Here is a 23,749-nt window from a genome sequence, read left to right on the forward strand (position 1 = left end):
ACAGTAACCATGTAGAAAATACTGTGGGAATTCTGAGTTAAAATAACAAATTGTATAAATACATTTAATTTTGTTCCCTGCTTAACTCCTCGAAAACTGTGGCAAGGGGATCTTTTTAAAGCATAAATCCACAGAGAATAGGGTAACAACAGAGAATACATATTGCAGCAGTAAAGCCATGGAAGCAATAACACAGGTGAACATATGGTAACCTGCCTAAGAAGACCGTAGCCCAAGTCAGTGGGGAGAAGTGAGAATTTTCACAAGTCACACCAGAGAATCATCAGAAAGCATAGGTGCAGAAAGTCCATAGCAGTCCATTTTGGATCATATCTGTGCAGTGTACTTAACTTCCACACAGTCCTGCCAGATAACCATGAGTATGGTGAGCCCAGTGTCTTCCAGGCCTCACTCAGACCCTCACCCTCAGATTTCACCAGAAGAGGCTACTGTGACCCAGCGACAAGTTTATTTTTTCCTGGGAACCTTCTTTTAATAGTAACAGTATTGCTCTTTTGCTCATGCAGCTAGTTTTATTCTTGCTACCGAATTTTCAAAAGCCAAACTTTATACTGTTTGGGATATACACATGGGTGATAAAACTGTATAGAAGAGCAAGGGGACGATAACCCAAAAATCAGGATAATGACTGCCTGGGAGTGGGACACACTAGCTTCTGATGTATTTGGTTATTGATACAAAGTTCTCTTTCTTAACCTGCTTATGTCTTATATAGTTTTAAAAATTATAATGAAAGAAAAGATTCCCATAACAACAACAAAACTCTCAAATAACTAGGAATAAATTTAAGAAACATTTAGGATCATGTAAAGAAATTGTTAAAACTTTACTAAGGATAGAAAGGATACTCAGTAAATGAAAAGGTAAAGAGGGGTGCCTGGGTGGCTCAGTCAGTTGAGCTGCTGCCTTCGGCTCAGGTCATGATCCCAGGGGCCTAGGATCGAGCCCGAGCCCTGTATCGGGCTCCCTGCTCAGCAGGGAGTCTGCTTCTCCTCCCTTTGTTGCTCCCCTGGTTCTGCTTTCTTGCTCATGCTCTCTCTCTTAAATAAATAAAATCTTTAAAAAAAATGAAAAGGTAAAGATACATCATATGTTTAGATATGTATACTACTTTTTTGAAAACCATGCATTATGATAATTATATTAATTTAATCTATCAAAAATCATTCATTTGCATTATGAATAGGATTTTCCCTCTTTGGGAGGCAGGCAGGCTTGATCAAAATGATACTAATATTTCAGCTAGAAAAATGAATTGCAAGAAAAGGAAAGTAGGCATGAGAAAAAAGGCAATAGATATTAGAACATTTTTGAAGCTACAATAAAAAGTAAGATTTAGGGTAGCGGGATAGAACAAAGAACCCAGAAATAGACCTACACACATGTGAGCATCTAGCAATGATAACATTACATGTAAGAGAAGGAAAGAGGACATGTGTAGAGAAAATATCACTGGATCCCTGCCTCAGCAAAAACATTCAGATCAATGAAGATTTTTTTTAAAAAAACAAAAACTAAAAAACTTCAATAAGAAACCATGGATTAATTATGTTTTTGTTGTGATACTTTTTTTTTTTAAACAGATGTAAAACCCAGATGCCATAGAGGAAAAAGTGGATATATGTATTTAAAATTCTGAGTGGAAAAATAATATTATAATCAAACTCAAAAGACAGATGACAAACTGAGGAAAAATATTTGCACCACAAATGGGAAGTTACCTTAATTGATAAAGATCTTTTATAAATGAAAAGGACTGATAGTCCAGTACAGACAAGACAGAGGATTTGAACAGGCATTTTGCAGAAAAATAAATATGAAAGGCCAGTGGACATTAAAAAATGTTTACTTTTCTCGTAATTAAGGAAATGTAAATCAAAACAGTGGGACATAATCTCTTATCTCTCAATTGGGCTAATGACTTAGAAGTTTGGTACTAACTTGAGTGAAGGTGTGGGAAAGCAGGTGGCTTTATGGGCGGCAGTGTGACGTGTACAATTCTGAAGAGCTTTGTGGCTTTACTTGTCAGCATTTTAAATGCAAGAACCTTTGGACCTAGCTACCTCCCCACTCGGGGACACTGGGGGTACTGTCCAAGTTTACCAAGAAAGACACAAAACATTTTTTTCTCATAGCTTTGTTTATAACAGCAAAACAAGCACAAGACCCTGGCACCACGTGGAGATTAGCAGTGGAGTTGAAGCTTGGTCCCTACTCCTGGTCATGCTCTCAGTTGCACCGTGGAGGTGTGGAAGGGACACCTGCCACGCAGTGCGCCTGCCAGTATGGAGCGGCAGCTGGAGGCTGCACGGTACCAGCCCGATCGGGCTTCCTTCCCGGGGCCTCTAGGCTGCCAGCAGTAGCCAAGATTTCTGCCCAACCAAATGGAATTGACCTCTTTCAGAGCTGAGCTTTGTTGCTTCCAAAACATAAGGATTGTCTTGGTGGCAGTGAGAACAATAGAATTTACTCTAGAGTAGCTAACATCACAGATTAGCTACAGTACTACTACCTTAGTGGCCTGGCCTCCTCAGCAAAGTGGTGCCTTTGTATTTGGTGATGAAAATGTTTCTGTTTTCCATGTGAGCACCAAGAGCACAAGCTGAGCGCCCAGCCCAGCTGTGTGAGCTCCCAGAGTGTCACTCCATCGGTGGTCTCCCCACACAGTGCACCGGTCCCGGCCACTATCAGCGCAGATAGCTCAGTTGCTCTGTCAGACCTGAACTTTCAGAGGGTTTTAAAGCTCAGCCTACAAAAACTGTGTTCAGAAATACTACTTGATCCTGGCTCAGTCACTCCTTCCTTACTCTAGCGGGCTGAAGCTGTCAGGTTCTCCACCAAGGTGTACCTGCAGAGCTTGCCCCATGCCCTGGTTCCAAAAGTAGTGGCAAATTGATGGTATTTGAGTAAGTTAGTCTCCCGTGAGAATCTACTCCCTTTCCCCTCCTCCCATCAGTTGTGAGAGAATGAAGATTGTTTGCTATACTAGGGGTTGTGCAGCTAATAGGCATGAGCTCTCTCTCGGCCTGGGGTAGGCTAGCTTTTAGGGTCTTAGATTCCTAGGGACACAAAGCTTTCTTGAAAATGGAGATAAATAAGGAACTTTTAGTGGGAGGCTAGAGATAAAAAGAATTAAATCCCCTCACACATCTTTCCAGCACCACCTCCTCCTGCAAGTTGACAAAAGATCTCTGTTTTTGTTTCTGTTTTTGTTTTCATGTAGCTATGCACGCAAGATGGGCTGCATCTGGTTAGGGTGTGCTAAAGCAGTTTTTCTACCACTGGAGCTCTTAGAGACAGGCTCTTCTCTTCATAGGTTTTGGTCAGTGTCCTTGTTTATGGGAGAGATTCCCGTTGACAAAAATCCATCTTAACTTAGAGCCTCACCACAGACCCTCCTGTCTCCTTACTGCTGGGTGCAGTGATAGCCATTTTCCATCCTGAAAAAAGAGTGTGGCCTATGCCCTATGTTTAATGACTGACGCGAATCAGTGTGGGTCCTTCCTTCCCAGCCCTTCCCCTCACCCAAAAGCGGGAGCTTCGTGGGCCTTTTTCTCTGTGGATGTAGAAAGCCTGAATTCTACATTAGTGGATCCTGTGATGGCTTTAAAACCCCCAGTGCTAGATAGAATTAGAAATATTGGTTGTTAAAATAAAAGGTTTTGGATTTGTTGGTCTTTTTGGTGGGAAAGGAATAATGTATTCTTTAATAGGGGACGGGTCCAATAAATTACAGTATGTCCATGCAGTGGGGTATATTATTTAATTCTTTAAAAAGATCTCTATCCTCTGGTATGAAAAGATCTTCTAGTGCAATTATTTAATTATTGATTAAAAGCTGTGTAGTTGTGAATGTAGTATCCCTTTTGTGTAAATATGATGTTGGTGTATATATGAATAGTTTCAGGAGTAAGCCATAAGTGAGTGTATTTCTTATAGGGACATATATGGGAAGGATGGCATGTTCTTGCTTCTTTCTACTGTTTGATTTTTCCCGTTATGGAATTATTTACCTACTTATTTTTGTGAGTTGGAGTTGTCTAGGTCATGGGAATATAGCTAACCATCCTTTGATTCTGTCTTCCTAATTTGCAGTCCTGTATTTTTATCTTTTTAATTTATTTTTCAAAGTCAAATGCAGTTCTGTCTTTCCATTCATATATTCTTAGGTTACACAGGATGACATCAATTGAAAGAGAAGAAAAGGAGAAAGTCAAGAAAAAAGAGAAAAAACAAGAAGAGGAAGAAACAATGCAACAGGCTACATGGGTAAAATACACGTTTCCAGTTAAACATCAGGTAATTTTTATTATAGTCTTTTAAAATAGGGTTAGCCATTTCTGAGACTTGTATTTTGCAACTTTGAATATCTAAATTTTGTTTTACTTTTGACACAATCTTTTATTTAATGTAGTTGGAACAAAGTAAATCTTTCTGGCAATTTTATAAGCATAGGGTTTATCTTACTAGGATATAGGTGGGCTATTAGACTAATTTGTTGAAATTGTTAGAAAACTGTAAAATTGTGTTACATTTTTCATATTAGAAAGGGGTGTAATTGACCTTGGAAAAACATGGGTTTGAACTGCATGGGTCCACTTACACACAGATTTTTTTCTGGTAAATATAGTACAGTACCGTAAGTGTATTTTTCTTCCTTCTGATGTTTCTTTTCTTTTCTTTTTTTTTTTTTTTAAGATTTATTTATTTTAGAGAAAGGGTGGGGGTAGAGGGGCAGAGAGAGTCTTAAGCAGAGTCCATCGCGGGGCTCAATCTCATGACCCTGAGACCATGACCTGAACCAAAAGTAAGAGTCGGACACTTAACCGACTGCACCACCCATGCGCCCCCTTCCTTAGGATTTTCTTAATGACATTTTCTTCTCTCTAGCTTACTCTGTAGTAAAGAGTTCGGTATATAGTGCATATAACAAACAAAATATGTGTTAATCAGCTGTTTATGTTATTGGTAAGGCTTTGGTCAACAGGAGGCTATTGGTAGTTAAGTTTTGGGGGAGTCAAAAGTTATACGTGGATTTTTGACTGCATGGGGAGGCGGCAAATCCCTATGTTGTTCAGGGGTCAGCTGTAATCAGTTTTTTCATAAATCTTTGATTTCTGTTGAAAATAAAATTGGTAAACTTATTTGCCTGACTATTGATCTTGTTTGGTAAAAATGCATAAAACCAGATGTGCTTTGTAAAAGCTTTCTCATTCTCTTTTAATCAGAATGTTTTCATTTACACCAGGTTTGGAAACAAAAAGGAGAGGAATACAGAGTAACAGGATATGGTGGTTGGAGCTGGATTAGTAAAACTCACGTTTATCGGTTTGTTCCTAAATTGCCAGGCAATACTAATGTGAATTACAGAAAGTCATTAGAAGGAAGTAAGTAATTGAAGTTATATTTTGTGTTATAGTTTCTGATTTTGTACTATTTATTATAAATTTGTAGTACATTGTCCATATTTTGGATAAAAGTGTTTTTCTGGAATTTTTAATTGAACATGCAAAACTGCCAATGTAGCTTATTAATAATAAACTCTAAAATACTTTAAATTACCTTTATTCTCAGGATTTTCATTATCTAGGATTTCAGTTAAAGAAGATAGAATAGAACTTACTAGAAAAAGAAAAAAGGCCTCAGCCACCTAATTGTTTTTCTAAAATCTTAAATTCAGTATTACCTTACTTCTTAAGGAGGCACCTATCTGGTAACCTCAACGTCATAGCGCATAATAAAGCCAGAAAGGAAGTGATAGAGACTTCTGTAACACTACCACATAAATGAGGGAGGTATTAACTCAATTTGTGCTATTCTCTAACAACTTTTAGTATTTAGAATCACAGAACTCTAGAGGGGAACTGCCCTATTAAGAGACCATCTGTTTTGAATCTCACATTCCATGAGCAGATTATTTCATGAAGATGTAAAGTTATGTACAGGTCACCTAGAGAGAGAGGGATAGAGCCCTGACTGGAATCCATGTCTCCTCGTTCCTACTGTCCTTTTTGCACACTACATTTGCCATCTCTCTTTTGTTACCTGAGCAGTTTTCAAAAGCAGTTCTGCTCACTGTGCAGTGTAATTTGCTAATGTATGGTGTGATGTGTTCTCTCCTGTGAAGCCTTTGCTGCAGTGAGTACTGTAATACATAGCTAACTAATTTGACTTCCTTGTGAATGGTTCTGGTGAATCCTGGACTGGTTAGATATTTGAAACCATTAATGTGGTCAAGTTATCATTTTGGATTACCCTTTAACAAAAAAAATATGTATTTCATAAGGTTCACTGGAACTTATAGGGACTGGGAGTGTCTTGCACATAATAGATGCTCAGTGAATATTTCTGTTTGCCAAAAAGAACTATTCAGTATTAAATTCTATTATGATCTGATTATATTCAAGCTAAATGCCCTTTTATAATAAATTCTAAAATATTAACATTTTTTTTATTGCCATTTTGTTGCTCCAGTTACCCACGTAGCACTTAGAATTATAAGGAGTTTTTGTTTAGTTGTGTCTGACCTGGTTTGTCTTGTGTAGTAAAATCCAGATTATCAATAAGCAAAATATTTAGGCTTTTGTAGATTTATCTTATATCCACTTTCCTTAGCATACGGTTTCTAATGGCCAAATGCCGGGCCTTTATCCAGTCAGGTACCAAGTTGGTTTTCCGGCATCTTTTGAGCCTTTCCTCTTAGTGGTAGCAGTGCACATTGTTAGCTTAATTTAACTGCACAATACGAAGGCCTTAGTAACCACCAATTTATAATCTCAGAACTGCTGGTCCTTATAATAATGGCTAATCTAGTCCAATCATATGATAGAGGCACAGATGTGTTGGAGAAAACAGAAATGCAGTTCAGGGAACCTTGACTTAGCATCAGAAGACTAGAATGTTCGACTTGTTTGACTGCTGTCTCCTTATCCCTAACCTCCATTCTAACTCAGACTGGATGCATTTGTTTTGCATATTAGTTTATAAGTGTCAATAAAGGTATTGATGTGCAAGGATTAACAAAGGATATTAATAGTCTGTATGTCAAGAAGACCTTTATGGAGAGGAAATCCCCCAAATATTTTATAATTGTCTCTTTTAAGTATCCGGGTTATTAAAGCTTTTAAGTGGGGTTACTGCCATCATATAAAGTTCTCTTTGAGCAACTTGAAATCATTGAAAACATATTGCCCAGTTATTCTGAAATAACTTAAAGAAGCACTGAATAAGGAGAGTATCAGTTTAGTTTTTGTCCTTTAGATACCTGGGGGTCCAGACATATCCTGTCACTGTTTTCTATGATTTTTTTCTTCTTTCACCAATATCCTACTGTCTTGACAGATACCGAGTTTGTTTTTTGCACTCTTTGCCCTTCCCTCAGCCAGATCTTTCTGGAAAAAGTCATTTATTTAAATAAGAAGTAGGTACATGGTTCTAAGTCCTTGGGATATTTGGCATCAAGTGAAGGAGAAAATAAAAAATAGAAAATGCCTGTAAGGCCCAAGAAAATTCATCTGGACAATAGTTCTGTATCATGGGCTTGTTTTTTGTTTTTTGTTTTTTTCTTATGGAAAGTTTGAAACTACAACTTTACCACGAAAGTAAAAGAGAATAAAATAATGAACTCCCATGCAGCCACCATTCAGCTTCTGTCACTCTCCTGTTAGTTGTCATCGCCTACTTTTTTTCCTGGAGTTTTTTTTTTTTTCCCCATGTATTTAGAGCAAATTCCAGAAATCATGTTATTTACCAGTTCAGTATATATCTCTTATGGAGTGGACATTCCATAACCATAATGACATTACCCGCTCAACAGACTAACAATATTTAACACATCCATCTTGAGAGTCTCAGTTCCTATTCCAGTTACCCCAGTTGTGCCAGAGATGACATTTTACTGTTGGCAGTAAGTCAGGTCCAGACAAGGCCAAACATTGCATTTGGTTATTTCTCTGAAGTCTCATTTATTCTGTGATAAATGCTATGATTCCCTACCCAGAAAAAGTCCGTAAACAAACTTTTGTAATTAATTTCACTGGCTCTTGGATAGCCTTGAAGTCTACCCATGGACTATGGGTGAAAAATACTTAAGTATTTATCCTTCTAATGTGATTCTTTAACACAAAGTATGTTAGAAACACTGATGTAGACTTTGTGGAGTCATTGAGCTGATGAAATAATCTCATATGTGAAGGATCCTGAAGAACATCTAAAATGCACTCATTCCTTTTATGCTTTAGGTCAGCTGAGCATATTAGGAAAGTATATACTATCTTCAATTTTTGTGTTTGTTTTTAATAAAAATCAATGGTATAAATTGCTGGAAATTACTTGATAATTTCCACTAAACTACATTTATTAAAGTAAATTGCTGATAATCAGACTACCCATAATTGTATATATATTCAATTCTTTTTAGCCAAAAATAATATGGATGAAAATATGGATGAGTCAGATAGAAGAAAAAGTCCACGGAGTCCAAAAAAAATAAAAACAGAGCCTGATTCTGAGAAAGCCGAGGTAAAAGATTCAGATGCTGCCAAAGGAGCAGACCAAAGTGAAATGGACGTTTCCAAGATTTCTGAGAAGAAGGACCAAGGTAAGGAGAGTCAGGTGTGAAGGGCAGCCTGGGGGTGATAAGATTGCATTGGATCTGGTTCACACAGCAGAAAAGGTACTGCCTTATCTTTCTTTGATGGCACCTTTATTGAATCATAACTCATTTGCTATATAACTTACCCATTTAAAGTGTACAGTTCAGTGGTTTTTTAGTATTTCACAGAGCTGTTCACCTACCACCACAATCAATTTTAGAACATATTCATCACCCCAGAAGTAAACCTCATACTCATTAGCAGTCAGTCTCCAGTCCTCCCTAAATCACCCCAGCCTACTTTCTGTGTCTATGGGTTTGCCCAATTTTGGACATTCTGTATAAATGGAATCATGTAATATATGGTCCGTTGTGACTGGCTTCTTTGACTCGGCGTAATGTTTTCAAGGTTCATCCATGTTGTAGCATGTGTCAGCATTTTGTCATTCCTTTTTATTTCTGAATAATAGTCCATTGTATAGATGTGCCACATTTTGTTTATCCATTCGTCTGTTGATGGACATTTGGGTTATTTCCACTTTTTGGCTGTTATGAATACTGATAAGGACATTTGTTTACAAGTTCTTATATGGACATATGCTTTCATCGCTCTTGGGTAAATACCTAGTAGTGGAATTACTGGGTCATGAGCTAATAACTCTGTGTCCAACCTTCTGAGGAGCTTATACTGTCTTTTGTGAAAAGTCATTTTTTAAAAACTCGATAAGCTAGATAATGTATGAGCCCCAAGATATTTTATGACTACAGAATAGTCTATACAAAATCTTCCATGAAGGTACTGGTGTATGGGCTAACTGTCACATGCTAAGTAGTTTTACATTGTGACATTCCAATTTCAGATACTAAGAATCAGAATATTTAAATATTTACTAGATGTTTTTAAACCTTTTATAAAGTTTAGCCCTGTCCATTGATCTATCTTAATCATGTATCAGGAGCTTTCAAATATATATTTATATTGAAGCTCTTGAGTGAAAATAAACATTGGTAGTTTCTAAAATAAAATATTGTTAATTCCACATTTGAGACTAAAAGTTACACTTATATAAATGTCTTTGTTTCACAGATGTACAAGAAATTTTAGATTCTGACAATGAGAAACCCTTTAAGGAAGAACCAATGGAGATAGATGATGATGTGAAAACAGAGCCACGTATTAACTGTCAGGAAGGTTCTCAAGTAGATGTGGTTAATGTCAGTGAGGGCTTCCATCTAAGGACTAGTTATAAAAAGAAAATTAAGTCATCCAAACTAGATGGACTTCTTGAAAGGAGAATTAAACAGTTTACACTGGAAGAAAAACAGCGCCTCGAGAAAATGAAGTTGGAGGGTGGAATTAAGGGTATAGGAAAGACCTCTACAAGTTCTTTGAAAAGCCTTTCTGAGTCACCAGTAACAACGAAAGCAAAAGAAGGGTGTCAAAGTGACTCACTTAGACAAGAACAAAGCCCTAATGCAAGTAATGGTAAATCTGAAGATGTGATTCGGGGATGTTCACAAAGCGATTCCTCAATTCTTGGAATCGGTGATCCTGATCATACAACAGACAGTCTTTATCCAAAAGATCAAATGTTAGATGACGTCTCCTTTCAGAGTCCAGAGACAAACTGTCAGAAACAAAATTCTGTTGGAAATGCCATAGATGAGAGTCTCTCTGAACCTACCAGTCAAGGCCAGGAACCTGTTAAGATTAAAACAAGAGGAAGTGACTTTCTCATTGGTGACTCCAAACCAGCCAGTGCAGATGAAATTGGTACTTTGATCTATAAGAACAAAAAACCACTCATACAGGAGGATAATGACACCATTGTTTCTCCTTCCCAGAGCCCTTCACTTCCATCGGTACCTAAAAGTACCGATGATAGAGATCTCCCGTCTCTGTCAAAAGCAGTGGACTTTGAAGGAAAACTAGGTTGTGTCTCTGAATATAACAGCACTTTGGAAAATAGTTCTGATACTATGTCTGTTCAGGACAGCAGTGAAGAAGATATGATTGTTCAGAATAGCAATGAAAGTCTTTCTGAGCAGTTCATAACTCAAGAACAAGGTATCGAAGGCTTGGAACCATTGAAACGGGAGTTTGTTCCAGATAAGTCCACTGGAAGCTATGATAAAAGACCACAGGGTAAGGTAACTGAAGCAAATGGTAGAAAGCCAAGTCAAGAACAGAAATTAGAGAGATCAGTTAATAAATGTATTGATCAAGTCAATCTAAAAAGTAGCACTGACAAAAAGAATAATGAAAATCGAGAGTCTGAAAAGAAAGGACAGAAAGCAAGTACCTTTCAAATAAATGGAAAAGATAATAAACCCAAGTCATATTTAAAAGGGGAATGCTTGAAGGAAATCTCTGAGGGTAAAGTAGTAAGTGGTGACATTGAACCAAAGCTTAATAATATAAATAAGATAATCCCTGAAAATGATATTAAGTCTTTGACTGCTAAAGAATCTGCTGTAAAGCCATTCATGAACGGTGATGTCATCATGGAAGATTTTAATGAAAAAAACAACTTGGAAATAAAGTCATCTTTACTGAGATCTTCAGATGCTGAAGGCGACTACCAAGATGGCCTAGAGACCGTGCCGTCAACCAGAGAGCCTGAGAGTGCACACGCTGCCATGCCTCCACTGTCTTGTCCAGAAAGCAGTTCAGCGAATCAGGTAGAAGATATGGAAATTGAAACCTCTGAAGTTAAGAAAGTTACTCCCTCACCTGTTCCTTCTGGAGAGGAATCTAACCTCAGTAATGATTTTGTTGATGAAAATGGTCTGCCCGCCCACAAAGATGAAAATGTCAATGGAGAGTCCAAGAGAAAAACAGTCATCACAGAAGTCACCACCATGACATCCACAGTGGCCACAGAATCAAAAACTGTAATCAAAGTAGCAAAAGGTGATAAGCAGACTGTGGTCTCTTCCACAGAAAACTGTGCCAAATCCACTGTCACAACCACCACTACAACAGTAACAAAGCTTTCCACACCCGCCACAGGCAGCAGTGTGGACATCATCTCTGTGAAGGAGCAGAGCAAAACGGTGGTCACCACAACAGTGACAGACTCGCTGACCACTGCAGGGGGCACTCTGGTGACATCGATGACCGTGAGCAAAGAATATTCCACAAGAGACAAAGTGAAACTCATGAAATTTTCAAGACCCAAGAAGACTCGTTCAGGTACAGCTCTGCCATCCTATAGAAAGTTTATCACCAAGAGCAGCAAGAAGAGCATATTTGTCTTGCCTAATGATGACTTAAAAAAGTTGGCCAGAAAAGGAGGAATCCGAGAAGTCCCTTATTTTAATTACAATGCAAAACCTGCCTTGGATATATGGCCATATCCTTCTCCTCGACCAACCTTTGGTATCACTTGGAGGTATGTATTTGGGGAAGGGAGAAAGTCTTACAAGCATTATCTGATAAGCATATCTCATTTTTTACAGAAAAAATGAGATAATAAGAGATGCGACAGGAAAGCAGAAGTTTAATGGGCCAAGTTAGCAGCGGAAATAAGATACAGAGAATCTTGAATTTGGCCAGCTGGGAGGTACTCAAGTTTCTTAGGGAAAAATGTTAATAAAAGACTGAAAAAATGGGAGGGAATTCTTTAAAATGAAATTCAGTTTTACTTTTCACAAGACAGAAGAAACGTGTCAAACATAGTTGTTTTTGTGATTTAACTTTCCAAGTTATTGCCAGGTGTTTGCCTTGGGAATGAGAGAATTGCAGACTTGGATAATCAACTTTCTGGAATGTTTGTATTTTATTTCTATTAGGTAATTCATAGAAACATAAAGACATAGGAAACATGCCTGGGAAGCACACAAAGTTCATCATAATGTGGAAATCTTCCTAATGTAATTTATTTGCATGGTAAACATTTGTTTTGGAGTTCTTTGTTATATATGTGAGAAGAGATAGTCTCAGGTTCCTTAGGGATTTTTTTAAACCCAGAAATAGTCTTAATTTAAAATTTTCTGGGCATTAAGCTTTGGGGATGAGTCATAAGTACGTAGTGTTGGCAGTTGTCAGATCGTGTAGTTTTATATTGGGAAAGGATCTTAGAAATTCTTATCTTCTGGAGATGTGTAATAATTTGCCTCTGGCCACAGAGGGACAGAGTTAGGAATAGTGCCCGGTGTCCCTAAAGCCCAGTCCGGTACGGCTGTGTCACCTCTCACACATCTGTCCTTTGTGCTTTTTCATGTCCCTGTCTTTTTATCTTTTCACCCTCACAACTGGAAAGGATGGAACATAAACACTGAAAACACGAGAGTCTCTGTGGGGCAGGCTTGGAAGTCAGGAACAGTCTTATTGCTGCTAGAGTTTGATAGGAACCTGAAGTTATTTTAGCAGGTGACTGAGCCAGCTCCATTGCACTCTAGGCTTCATTTCTGTATGTCTGTATTATGGTTCCAGTTTCTTTAAGTTAAAACCATACCTTTTTTTTTTGTTTCTTTTATATTATAGTTAGTATTATAAAACAAAAGGTGTAAATGAGTACTCTCTCTAAAGGAATTAACTTATTAATATGACCAGTCATAGTTGGTTTGACCAAGGTTTTTATAACTCATCTTTTGATTTGAATTAAAATATCATCACTCCATTACACATTCAATAGAGACAGCTGAAAAGTACAATTTCTCTGCAGGGCCTGCAATGAAGGATTTGCAGAATCCTGCAGGGAATCAAGGAACTCTTCATTACAGTTCATGGATTTATAGGATTACTCTGCACTTTTCTGCTTTCTTCATTGAGAGCGGTCCCAAAATGTATCCTTGACTGTCCTGCAGGTAACTTCTTTCCCACTGGAAAAGTTACTATGTACAAATACTTTAATTAAAATGACCTGGCAGTTGTGGAGGCCGACCTTTCTGCTCTTTTCTTTTCTGAAGTGGAAGGTAGGCTCAACTGGGAAGCACTTTTCTCTGAACCAGTTCCGATCAAGTGTTGCCCAGGGCCCTTTTCTGCACGGCTGGGTTTCAGGAGACTCGTGTATGTTTTAATATGCACTGTGGGCACAATTGGTATCTGTTTAGTTAATTTCTCATTTTTTAATGGAAGGAAATGCCTTCCTGTATATTTTAAACAGATATTGACGTCAAATATGTGCTAACGTCTTAATTTGCCGAAGTTGAGGGAAACAGAATCCCTTGTATCTAAAAGAGGCATGGGTAAATATGTAAAATATTCTTGACTTTAGAATGCATTTTTAAAAAGTGTATTGCTGTAAAAACCATGCATGTGAAATGCATTTTTATATTCACACTTGAATAAAATATGTCTGATGCTTAGAGTAGAAGCCAAGAATGCCAAGAGGTACATGTTTGATCTTTATTAATGTTAAGGCTGAGCAGTAGTGAAAAGCGAAACTTGTCTTGTCAACTCATTAGGCCTCTTTTTTTCCTCCACACTGTCCATTCTCTTACTTCCTTTTTCCCGGGCCCCGATTCTGTGTTTCATTATCACTTGGAACCAGTAGTTGCCTCCACAGTGCTGCCCAAACGATTCTCCCAAAAGGCAGATCTATTCTGTGAATGTTCTGACTGAGCTGAGCAGCCTTCAGTGTATTAACTACAACTGCAGGGCTGGGGGGTTGTGGCGGGGGGGGCGGGGGCGGGGGGCGGGGGGGGGAAGCTCGTCACCTGTGCGCCATGCCATGTCTGTGAGAAGTACTTCCCTTTACAACCCATCCTATACTGGATGCGTTTCAGAAGCCTTCATACTGCTCACCTTCAAGGCTCTTCTTTTGTCCTCCCATTTGGTGCAGCACATTTGGACTCTGCAGTCCTCTCTCATGCCGGCTTCATCTCTTGCTGCGCTTCCACACCCCTTCCCTCCAGTCAGAGCACACCAGATGTGGTTTCTGGGAAGAAGAGTGTGCTGTTGTACTCTTTCCTCCTGAGCATATGTGTGCCCCTTGCCCCTGGTGTAGCCACCTCCGCATCTTTGTCCTTTGAGACTCAAGCTAAGCTCTGCTCCCCATCCCAGAGCCGAGTCAGGGGCCCCTTGCACTGAGCAGCCCTGAGGATATGAGAACAGATTATGATTTATTTCCCTGTCTCCAGCTCCTTTCAGTTAGTCTAACACACATAGAAGGCACTCAAGTATTTTTTGAATGAATACATGGATGAACAGGCTTTTGGTGTGTGCCCCTGCTGTGGTGTTTCCATTGCAAAATATAGAGATGCATTGAAGTTGTAGAGAGTAATCCGAGGAAGAAGAGAGAGAATGAGAAACATTTCTCTCCCCACATACAAACCATTTGGCGTCCAGAGTTCCCTGTGCATTTCTATAGGGTGTGGTCTGAAAGTGACATGTACTTTCCACCCCCTTCTCAGGACATCCCTGCACTGGATAACATTCACCCTCCCATTTAAGAATTGTTCTGTCCAGGTCAGAGGATTCACAGGGCGACAGCACAACAAAGGAAATCCTGGTGTCACAGGCGGAGATGGGAATTTAAGAAGCTGCTGCAACTTTTTGGTTGGAGTGTTTCCCTTTCTCACATTGTTCATTTTCCCAGCTTAATGTTTAGAATAGAAAGCATTGCTTCTCAAATACAAATTGTCTTAAGGTTTACCTTCTACCTCTTAGAGGAGGAAATTATTTTAGTTTTAGAGATTTTTCTGTATACTGCAGTTAATCAGGATATTTATTTAAGTACATGGAAATGTCAACAGAGTTTAATTACACAAAGACCACACTAATAGAGAATTGATACCCTAGGGCTGCTTTACAGTATTTTATGGTTAGTTCCATCTCAGGACATAATATTCATTGCAGTTGTAAATTCATTCTGAAATATATCTTTAATATTATTTTTAAAAGAGTATCTAAAATGTTCAATAACTGCACCCAATGCTTAGAAAAAAACCCGAATACAGAGATTCCTTTGTCTCCTGATCAGTAACTAATCTAATATTGTCCTTTTTTATTACTGATTATATTGTAGAATCCTACAACTATTATTCTAATGTGGTTAGTGTTTATTAGTATTAGCAGGTATTCAGCGTCCAGTAGTTCATGTTTTGCAGAACCACCATTTGGATACAAAATTTCTGTCCATTTGGAAAGGCCTTGGATTGGATTTGTTGGGGGGGGGGTCTTTTTTTTTTTCTGTATTGTGTTTTGAGAAAATTTAAACAATTGCAGTTTGTTTCAGCACAAATCAATCAGTTAATTAAGATTTTATCCTTCAAAACCGTTATCATCTTTAGTGACACAGTTATTTCTCTATATTTGTTCTTCTTTGTAATTTCTCTAACACATATTTTGGAATTAGGCTAAATGTATAAAATCTTCATAAATTCTTGCCATGTCAGTCTTAAAATGAAACATGCTCATTTTACAAATTTATATGGTATTTGAAGCGACTACAGACCCTTTTTAAGTTGTTAGATGCATGTTATGCCTAGGAACAAAAAAGTTATTAAGGGATGTATAATAGCCACAGTGCTTACAAAATCGTATTATAATTATTAAAATCATAATGAAGACAAGATACAGCCCTTTGGTTTAATAATAGAATGTGTGTGTGCGCGTGCGTGCGTGTGTACTACACAATACATACGTAGTTTTTCTTGGGTTTTTCTTTCAGGTACAGACTTCAGACTGTAAAGTCCCTAGCTGGAGTGAGCCTTATGTTACGGTTACTGTGGGCAAGCCTGAGATGGGATGACATGGCGGCCAAGGCTCCTCCGGGAGGAGGGACTACACGGACAGGTAAGCGTTTCCCATTTTCTAGTTTAAGTTGAAAAGAGAAAAAAATCACTTGACGGTTCACTTAATTTTAAGCATTTCTGTTATTTATTAAAATATAACACTTATGTATAAAAATACAGCTTTGCTAAAGTTGGGCAGCACATGCTGTAAGATCCTGGGGGCAGGGAAGGGGGGTCAGATTATAAGGTGAGTCAGTTACGTGTGAACCAGTCTGAATTTTTTAAAGGATCTTTGTGGGGCGCCTGGGTGGCTCAGTCGGGTAAGCGTCTGACTCTTGATTTTGGCTCAGGTCATGATCTTGGGGTTGTGAGCTTGAGCCCTGCCTTGGGCTCCATGCTCAAGGAGAGAATCTGCTTGAGATTCTGTCTCTCCCTCCCCACCCCACCTCCAAACCCCACAACCCCCCATGCTCACTCTCAAAAAATAAATCTTTTTTAAAAAAAGATCTTTATTATTGTAGAATATAAGTCATTTAAACTGGGACATCTGGAACCCTATGCTTGCTGCTTCTTTCTACTCTTATTATTTTGACTGTTTTGCCACCAGAAACCAAGCTGCCCCCAAATAGCATTTTGCTCAGTTTAGAAACTTTCAGTGAGGAAGAAAATCAGTATTATTGCACTCTAGCAGTGGTCCTAAAGTCATTAATTAATTTTTTTCAAAAGTTTAATCCATGTGTGTCTCCTTCTTAAAGCACCAGATGTTGTACCTTTTTAGTCTCTGAATATTTTAGGTGGTTCTTAATATTATGTGGATTAAATCACCATAGAAACATCTGAAACTGAAATCACAACAACAGAGATAATTAAAAGGCGAGATGTTGGTCCTTATGGCATTCGATCTGAATATTGTATCCGGAAAATCATTTGCCCCATTGGAGTTCCAGAAGCACCAAAAGGTAAGGAATACAAAGAATTCTGTTCTTTTGTTATTGACCTATTAACCACATCTTTTACGAATTAAAATTTGATTATAGGGACACCTGGGTGGCTCAGTCAGTTAAGTGTCTGCCTTCAGCTCAGGTCATGATCCCAGGGTTCTGGGATCGAGCCCCGCATCGGGCTCCCTGCTCAGTGGGGAGCCCACTTCTCTCTCTGCCTGCTGCTCCCCCTGCTTGTGCTCTCTCTCTGACAAATAAAATCTTTTAAAAAATTTTGATTATAATTGTTTCCTTAACTCTTTATTCCACTTTTGAAAAAGAGATCTTTTCATTACAATCTATTATATTTTTTAAAATGATATTTAAGTAATAAACCCTAATAGGATTTCACTAGACACACATATCTATAGGCATTGTTCCAAGCACAGGGAGGGTACAGAGAAGTATAATAATACCTCTTACGGGGCACCTGGGTGGCTCAGTTGGTTGAGTGTCTGACTTGGTTTTGGCTCAGGTCACAGTCTCATGGGTTGTGGGATCGAGCCCCATGTCAGGCTCTAGCTCAGCAGGAAGTGTGCTTGAAAGATTCTCTCCCTCTGCCCCTCCACCTGCTTGTACTCGTGCGTGCGTGTGAGCTCTCTCTCTCTCAGAATAAGTAAGTCTTAAAAAATAATAATACCTCTTATAATTAAGCTGTGGAGCAGTGATTGACACCAGACCATCAGCTCCAAGAGGGCAACTACTGAGTCTGTCTAGTTTGTTGTCCTGACACCTGCTGCAGAATATGACACATAAGTGGTCACTGACCATCTCTTGATTCAAGGGCTAAAGCTGTTGTGAAATACTTGAGTTCTCAGGGTAGAAATAATCTAAGAGGCATAAAGAGTGATTCAGTAAACATTTATAGAGCAACTACATGATAAGCACTAGACAGCAAATACATGGAAGAATGGGATTCAGCCCCTATTCTCACAGAAGCAAAGAAAAGGTTATAGTATTACACTTCTGTAACATGAGAATCAAAACCATTAATGCTAAAAAGAGTTCAGTGAGGTGACCAGATTCAAGAGATAGAGTTTAAAATCAATAATTTTATTTCATATGTGCAATAAAAACATTTAGGGGGAAATCTTTTATGAAATGGGTAAAAAGAGAATGCTGTCCTTAGAAACGTGCTATTTGGGTGCCTGGGTGGCTCAGTTGGTAAAGCGACTGCCTTTGGCTCAGGTCATGATCCTGGAGTCCCGGGATCGATCCTGCATCGGGCTCCCTGCTGAGCGGGGAGTCTGCTTCTCCCTCTGACCCTCCCCCGTCTCATGCTCTCTCTATCTCATTCTCTCTCTCAAATAAATAAATAAAATATTTTAAAAAAAAGAAACGTGCTGTTTAATAATAGAAGCTAATTGTCCCCAAATGTATACAGTTTACATTTTGAAATCGATTGAATTAATTCAAAAGTTCTTCTTGCAGAATAAATGAGAATAGATTTTTCAAAAAAGAACCTCAATAAGGAAGTTTCTACTACTGTCCTAGTAGAGGATGAAAATTAGCATAATTAAAACAGGGTTGTTGTGGAACTGAGACAGCTCAGTTGATGGGCAGAGAAACAGATTGGAACAAGCGGTTTCTGACCCATCTTCAGTCTTGGCCCCAGAGCTTTCAGATCACTGCAATCTCCTTGGATCGCATTTCTTTGCCTCTTACCACTTTGGATAACCTAGGTCCTACTGCTGTTTCTGTTTTCTTCAACTGCTTCCCTGTTCCCTGAACAAATGGGATGGTTCAATGCTGGCCTCTTCCTACTTTTTAGTTTTAAAATCTTGCCATTAGGAGATTTTACCTCTGCTTAATAGTTTCAGATCCCTTCTTTACATGGGCAACTTTCAAATCCCCCTTCTCAGTGCTGTGATGGAAAATACACATTGCCAGAATAGTACATGCCAAGGACACCCAGCCCAACTGTGTGGGAAGAATACACTAGGCTTCTTGAAGGACATGTATCCATGTCAGTGTCTGAAGGATAAATAGACGTTAGTCAAGTGAGGGGGACAGAGCCTACGAATAGTGTTACAGGCAGATGGAACAGGCTGGGTAAAGGCTTATAGGCCTTTTATATCAGGGGCCCGCAAACCTGGCCCATGAGCTTTAACCCACCACCTGGTTTTGTTAATAAAGTTTGATTGGAACACAGCCATACATACTCACTTATGTATTGTTTCTGGCTCTTTTCATGATACAGAGGCACAGCTGAATAGTTGTAACAGAGACCATCTGGCCTGCGTAGTATAAAGTATTTACCATCTGGCCCTTTAAGAAAAAGTTTGCCAACTCCTGTTTTTCATGATCTAAGAGGAGATGCCAGAAGTATTGTAATTTTAGAAGCTATATTTGCTTAAAATGCTCTGATTTCTTTTCCCAAGAAACACCTACACCTCAGAGGAAAGGCCTTCGATCAAGTGCATTACGGCCAAAGAGACCAGAAACGCCCAAGCAAACTGGCCCTGTTATTATCGAAACTTGGGTAGCAGAGGAAGAATTGGAATTATGGGAGATCAGGGCGTTTGCTGAAAGGTAAGGAAGTGGTTTACATGTAATCGGATATTTGAAGCTTAATTTCAGTATATCCTAGTTAATTTTATTTCACCTCTTGATTTTAAGTGCTAGCTATAGATCATTTGTTAAAGTCCTGTTTCTAATTTTAATGTGTTTTACCATTTGTCAGTTTCTAACTATCTTACATTTATTGTTTCTTTTTAAGCAGAAATAATTTTATATCTTTTTATAATATGAAAGTCGACCAGATTTCACTTAATATTTGGTACCAGTTGTCTAATTAGTGTACTTTCTGATAAAATTCCTCCTTTTTCCCCCCCCTGCAGAGTGGAGAAAGAAAAGGCACAAGCAGTTGAGCAACAGGCTAAGGTTAGTGAACAGAAGAAGGCAGAGGACTTCAAGGCCCACATGGAGGCTCACCTCAAACAGCAGCGCTTGGCTGTCCAGCAGGTGGGGGAGTTGGTACTAGTCCCACCTGGCAGCGAATTGACATTTTTAGCCAAATTCATGCACACCAAAAGCACAATAACGATATATTCATGTGGTTTTATTTATTATCTCTAGAATTCAATGGGTAAGTGTTTGTTGTTACTGAAATATCGTTGGCACACAGTGTTCCATTAGCTTGAGGTGTTTGTGGGTAATTTTCAAAGATAATGTTTTCCTACCAAGTTCCAATCTGTAATATCTCTGTAGGCCATGAAAAAGCAAGTTGTACTAAAACTCTTAAGAGTTTGTTATAATTGAGGATCATAAAGCTACTGATGGTTTCTTTGCATTTCTACACTATAAATAATGTACTGTATGTGCCTGAATATTAGGGGCTCACATAAAGGATGAGTCCCACTTTTTTCTCTTGAGAAAATAGTATAAAGGTTATAAAACTTTTTAGGATATAGGTGAAATCAATAAAGGTCTACTTACAATATCACTAACTTAGTTACATGTAAGTATTTAAAAATTACATATTATATCAACCAAAATACTCATTTCAAACTGTTTTTTTCCTCTCATATTTTATAAAACATTCCTTATGCATAAATTTTTATGCATCTTTTACTTTGGTGTACTGTAGGTCATTGCCTTCCCTTACATCAAAGTTGGAGATAACAACTTTTGGGTTTTTTCATGTCTATCTGTCCATTCAGAGAAAAACTAACTAGTTTTGTTTTTCATTTTATGGGTGTGTTTTGTCATCTCTATAGTGAAACCTGATGTTTTACTTTTAAAAATTTATTTAAGATGCTTATTTACAAATACAGTCAACATTTCCAATTTTGAAGGCATACCCTCAGGAAATAACTACTAAATATGTGTTCAGTTTCTTTGTCTTTCCCCCTCCCCCACCTTTTTAAAACTGATTTCAGTCAGATGACATCTCTGAGTATCCAAAACTAAACTCCTTTTCTTCTGAGGAATGAGAAACTATGGAAAATACCTCACATTATATTCAGGTGTATAGGATATGTACAAAAGCAATCCTACATAGATTGTGATGTCACTGGTGAGCAGTTGCCAATGGCAGGAGATAGTTCAGCATTACAATTTTATCTTAGTACACATCTCAGCCCCACCATTACCTAGCTCTGTCCAGGGCATTTACACAGTCTCTCTGAGTCTCGGTTTTGTCATCTTTAAGTTACAATACCAGTAACTTTATTGGGTTGGTCTGAGCATTAAATAAAATAATGATGATAAAGCATTTGCACCAGGTTTGAAATCAGTGCTGCCTCTTGTTCTTACATGTGGAAGCTTACGTTGTCGTGTTGGTAAGGTCAGGAAATGTTAGCAATCTATGATACAAGATGTTCAGATTGTCTGTAAAAACCCTGTAGTCTGATCAGATTATACCTCTCTGCATAAAATAGTCTAAAATATTTTTCTGTAAGAAATTTTGAACTGAGTAGTATAAGAAGTTTAGAAAAGATATTTTATTATGATTTTCAGTTTGCTTGCTTACCTGTTTGTCAACTGGAATAGTGATTATTTAAATATTGACATGTTTTTTATAATTGGATAAGTTAACATTACAGTAAACCAGAAAACTTTTACAGTTCCTATCATTTGCTCTGTGCTCTAAATTCTGCCCCCGAGCAGCAAGGTGTTCCTGCCTCCAGTGAGATTACCCGTGTCTCTTCTATTTGCAGTCTGAAAGCTTGGTTTAGAGTCATAACATAATGGCCTTCTTCAGGAAATTAAGGGCAAATTTATATGGACATATTTTCAGAAATATTTTAGAAGTTTGATGCAGTTAGATTTGGAGAAATTATGGCTGGACTTCTTGCAGAATGGTATTGTTTTTATTTAGAACTCTTTTGGTTCATGTGTTCTCTCCCTGGCTTTTCTAGAAACGATTGGAACAGCAGAAGCCTACAGTAATTGCAGCTTCCACCACTTCCCCACCAAACAGTACAACTAGTACCATTTCTCCAGCACAAAAAGTTATGGTGGCCCCCATAAGTGGCTCAGTTACAACTGGAACCAAAATGGTTCTCACTACTAAAGTTGGATCTCCAGCCACAGTAACATTCCAGCAAAACAAGAACTTCCATCAGACCTTTGCCACGTGGGTTAAGCAAGGCCAGTCAAATTCAGGTACATAACTGTTATTAAAGAAAAGATTACTTTCATTCAGGGAAAAGAAATTTCATTCCTTTACTGAAATGAAACATTTCTTTAGAAAATTGTTTTTTTTCTGCAGCTGATTGAGCAAACAAGCTGCAACAGTTGGTTTGTTACAAATAATATAATTATTAACATTGGCGAAACTCCACTCTTACATTATTTCACTTTCAACATTTACATAGTTCACTTACTTTGAGTGGAGAGGAATGTTTGTCTTAAAAATACAAAATGAGCCACATTTCATGCATTGGTGCCCTTCCTATAAGTCACTACGTTGCTGGTTATTTTAAATCTAAAGCTTATTAAATGTCTTATACCCCATTAGCCACCAGCACAGCTGCCACATCTGCTACAACCATTGCCAGCACAGGTCAGACGTTCCAAATTACAGGCAGTCCAGTCACTATGGCAGGAAAAGTAATTACCAAACTGCCACTTCCTGCAAACAGCAAGATTGTCGCTGTAAATGTGCCAGCAACACAAGGAGGTAAGGGAAATGTGAAGAGTTTTAATTCACATTTGCCAGATCATACTGTCGCCATTATTTTTCATTTCCTTTTCACTGATTTCAGTCCTCGGATCTCACATTCTATGTAGCCCACTAAAAACCCTGCCACACGTAGTTTCTCCTCAGAAACCCAGCAACACCTGCTGCTTTTTATTAAAGGGGCAGTTGTTAATGACTTCTTCATCTTTTTTTAAGGTGTTGTTCAAGTACAGCAGAAAGTCCTGGGTATCATTCCATCAAGTACAGGTACAAGTCAGCAGACCTTTACTTCATTCCAGCCCAGGACAGCAACAGTCACAATTAGGCCCAATACCTCAGGCTCTGGAGGAACCACAAGCACTTCACAAGTAAGAATTCTTTACAGGCTTATTTTGTTTTGAAGTGTTAAGCAGACCAAGTTGAAGTTTTTAGAACGGCCTCTTCCAGGATTAATCCAGCTTCTAATACTCCTTTGCTTTTTACTTAATCTGTGACGAAGTACTGATTTTTTTAAAAAAATCTTTTATATTTCTAAGCATAAATCATGCAAAATGTTAATTTTTAACATTTAGTTAATAGCATATTCGTATACGTTATGAGTCAAATTAATGCTTTCTAGGATTCTGTAAAGAAAATTCCTCCATGTGAAACAATGGGTAGCACTGGAGCCCCCAGGGAAACTTGCTGTGCAACTGGAAGTAGAACGAAAATAGAATCCACGACATTATAACTAGTTTGTTATCAGCTGATATGCACACATATTAGATACGTAATTTCTGTGGCTCTAGTATCATGGAAAAAGTTTGAAGTTTTATAGAATTGAAAATGTTCTAAACCTAATTATAA

The 23,749-nt window shown here is 38.2% G+C and overlaps 1 protein-coding gene across 2 annotated transcripts in view; it reads left to right on the top strand.

Moving 5' to 3' along the window:
- Nucleotides 1-23,749, top strand: part of BPTF (bromodomain PHD finger transcription factor) — a 148,414-nt gene that overhangs the window by 87,001 nt on the left and 37,664 nt on the right. The window contains exons 10-20 of one of the 2 annotated variants that reach the window (XM_028087414.2): nucleotides 4,191-4,320; nucleotides 5,270-5,408; nucleotides 8,441-8,620; nucleotides 9,702-12,009; nucleotides 16,234-16,358; nucleotides 17,128-17,256; nucleotides 19,659-19,809; nucleotides 20,118-20,241; nucleotides 22,140-22,386; nucleotides 22,742-22,903; nucleotides 23,120-23,271. In XM_028087414.2, the coding sequence (XP_027943215.1) occupies nucleotides 4,191-4,320; nucleotides 5,270-5,408; nucleotides 8,441-8,620; nucleotides 9,702-12,009; nucleotides 16,234-16,358; nucleotides 17,128-17,256; nucleotides 19,659-19,809; nucleotides 20,118-20,241; nucleotides 22,140-22,386; nucleotides 22,742-22,903; nucleotides 23,120-23,271 (3,847 nt within the window). The remainder of the gene's footprint in view (nucleotides 1-4,190; nucleotides 4,321-5,269; nucleotides 5,409-8,440; nucleotides 8,621-9,701; nucleotides 12,010-16,233; nucleotides 16,359-17,127; nucleotides 17,257-19,658; nucleotides 19,810-20,117; nucleotides 20,242-22,139; nucleotides 22,387-22,741; nucleotides 22,904-23,119; nucleotides 23,272-23,749) is intronic. The other variant, XM_028087415.2, reaches the window with a different exon arrangement.

This window comes from Eumetopias jubatus, unplaced genomic scaffold (assembly GCF_037043125.1).
Source record: "Eumetopias jubatus isolate StellerSeaLion01/CBP00866 unplaced genomic scaffold, mEumJub1_p1.0 scaffold_10, whole genome shotgun sequence".
In the NCBI taxonomy this organism is placed as follows: domain Eukaryota; kingdom Metazoa; phylum Chordata; class Mammalia; order Carnivora; family Otariidae; genus Eumetopias; species Eumetopias jubatus.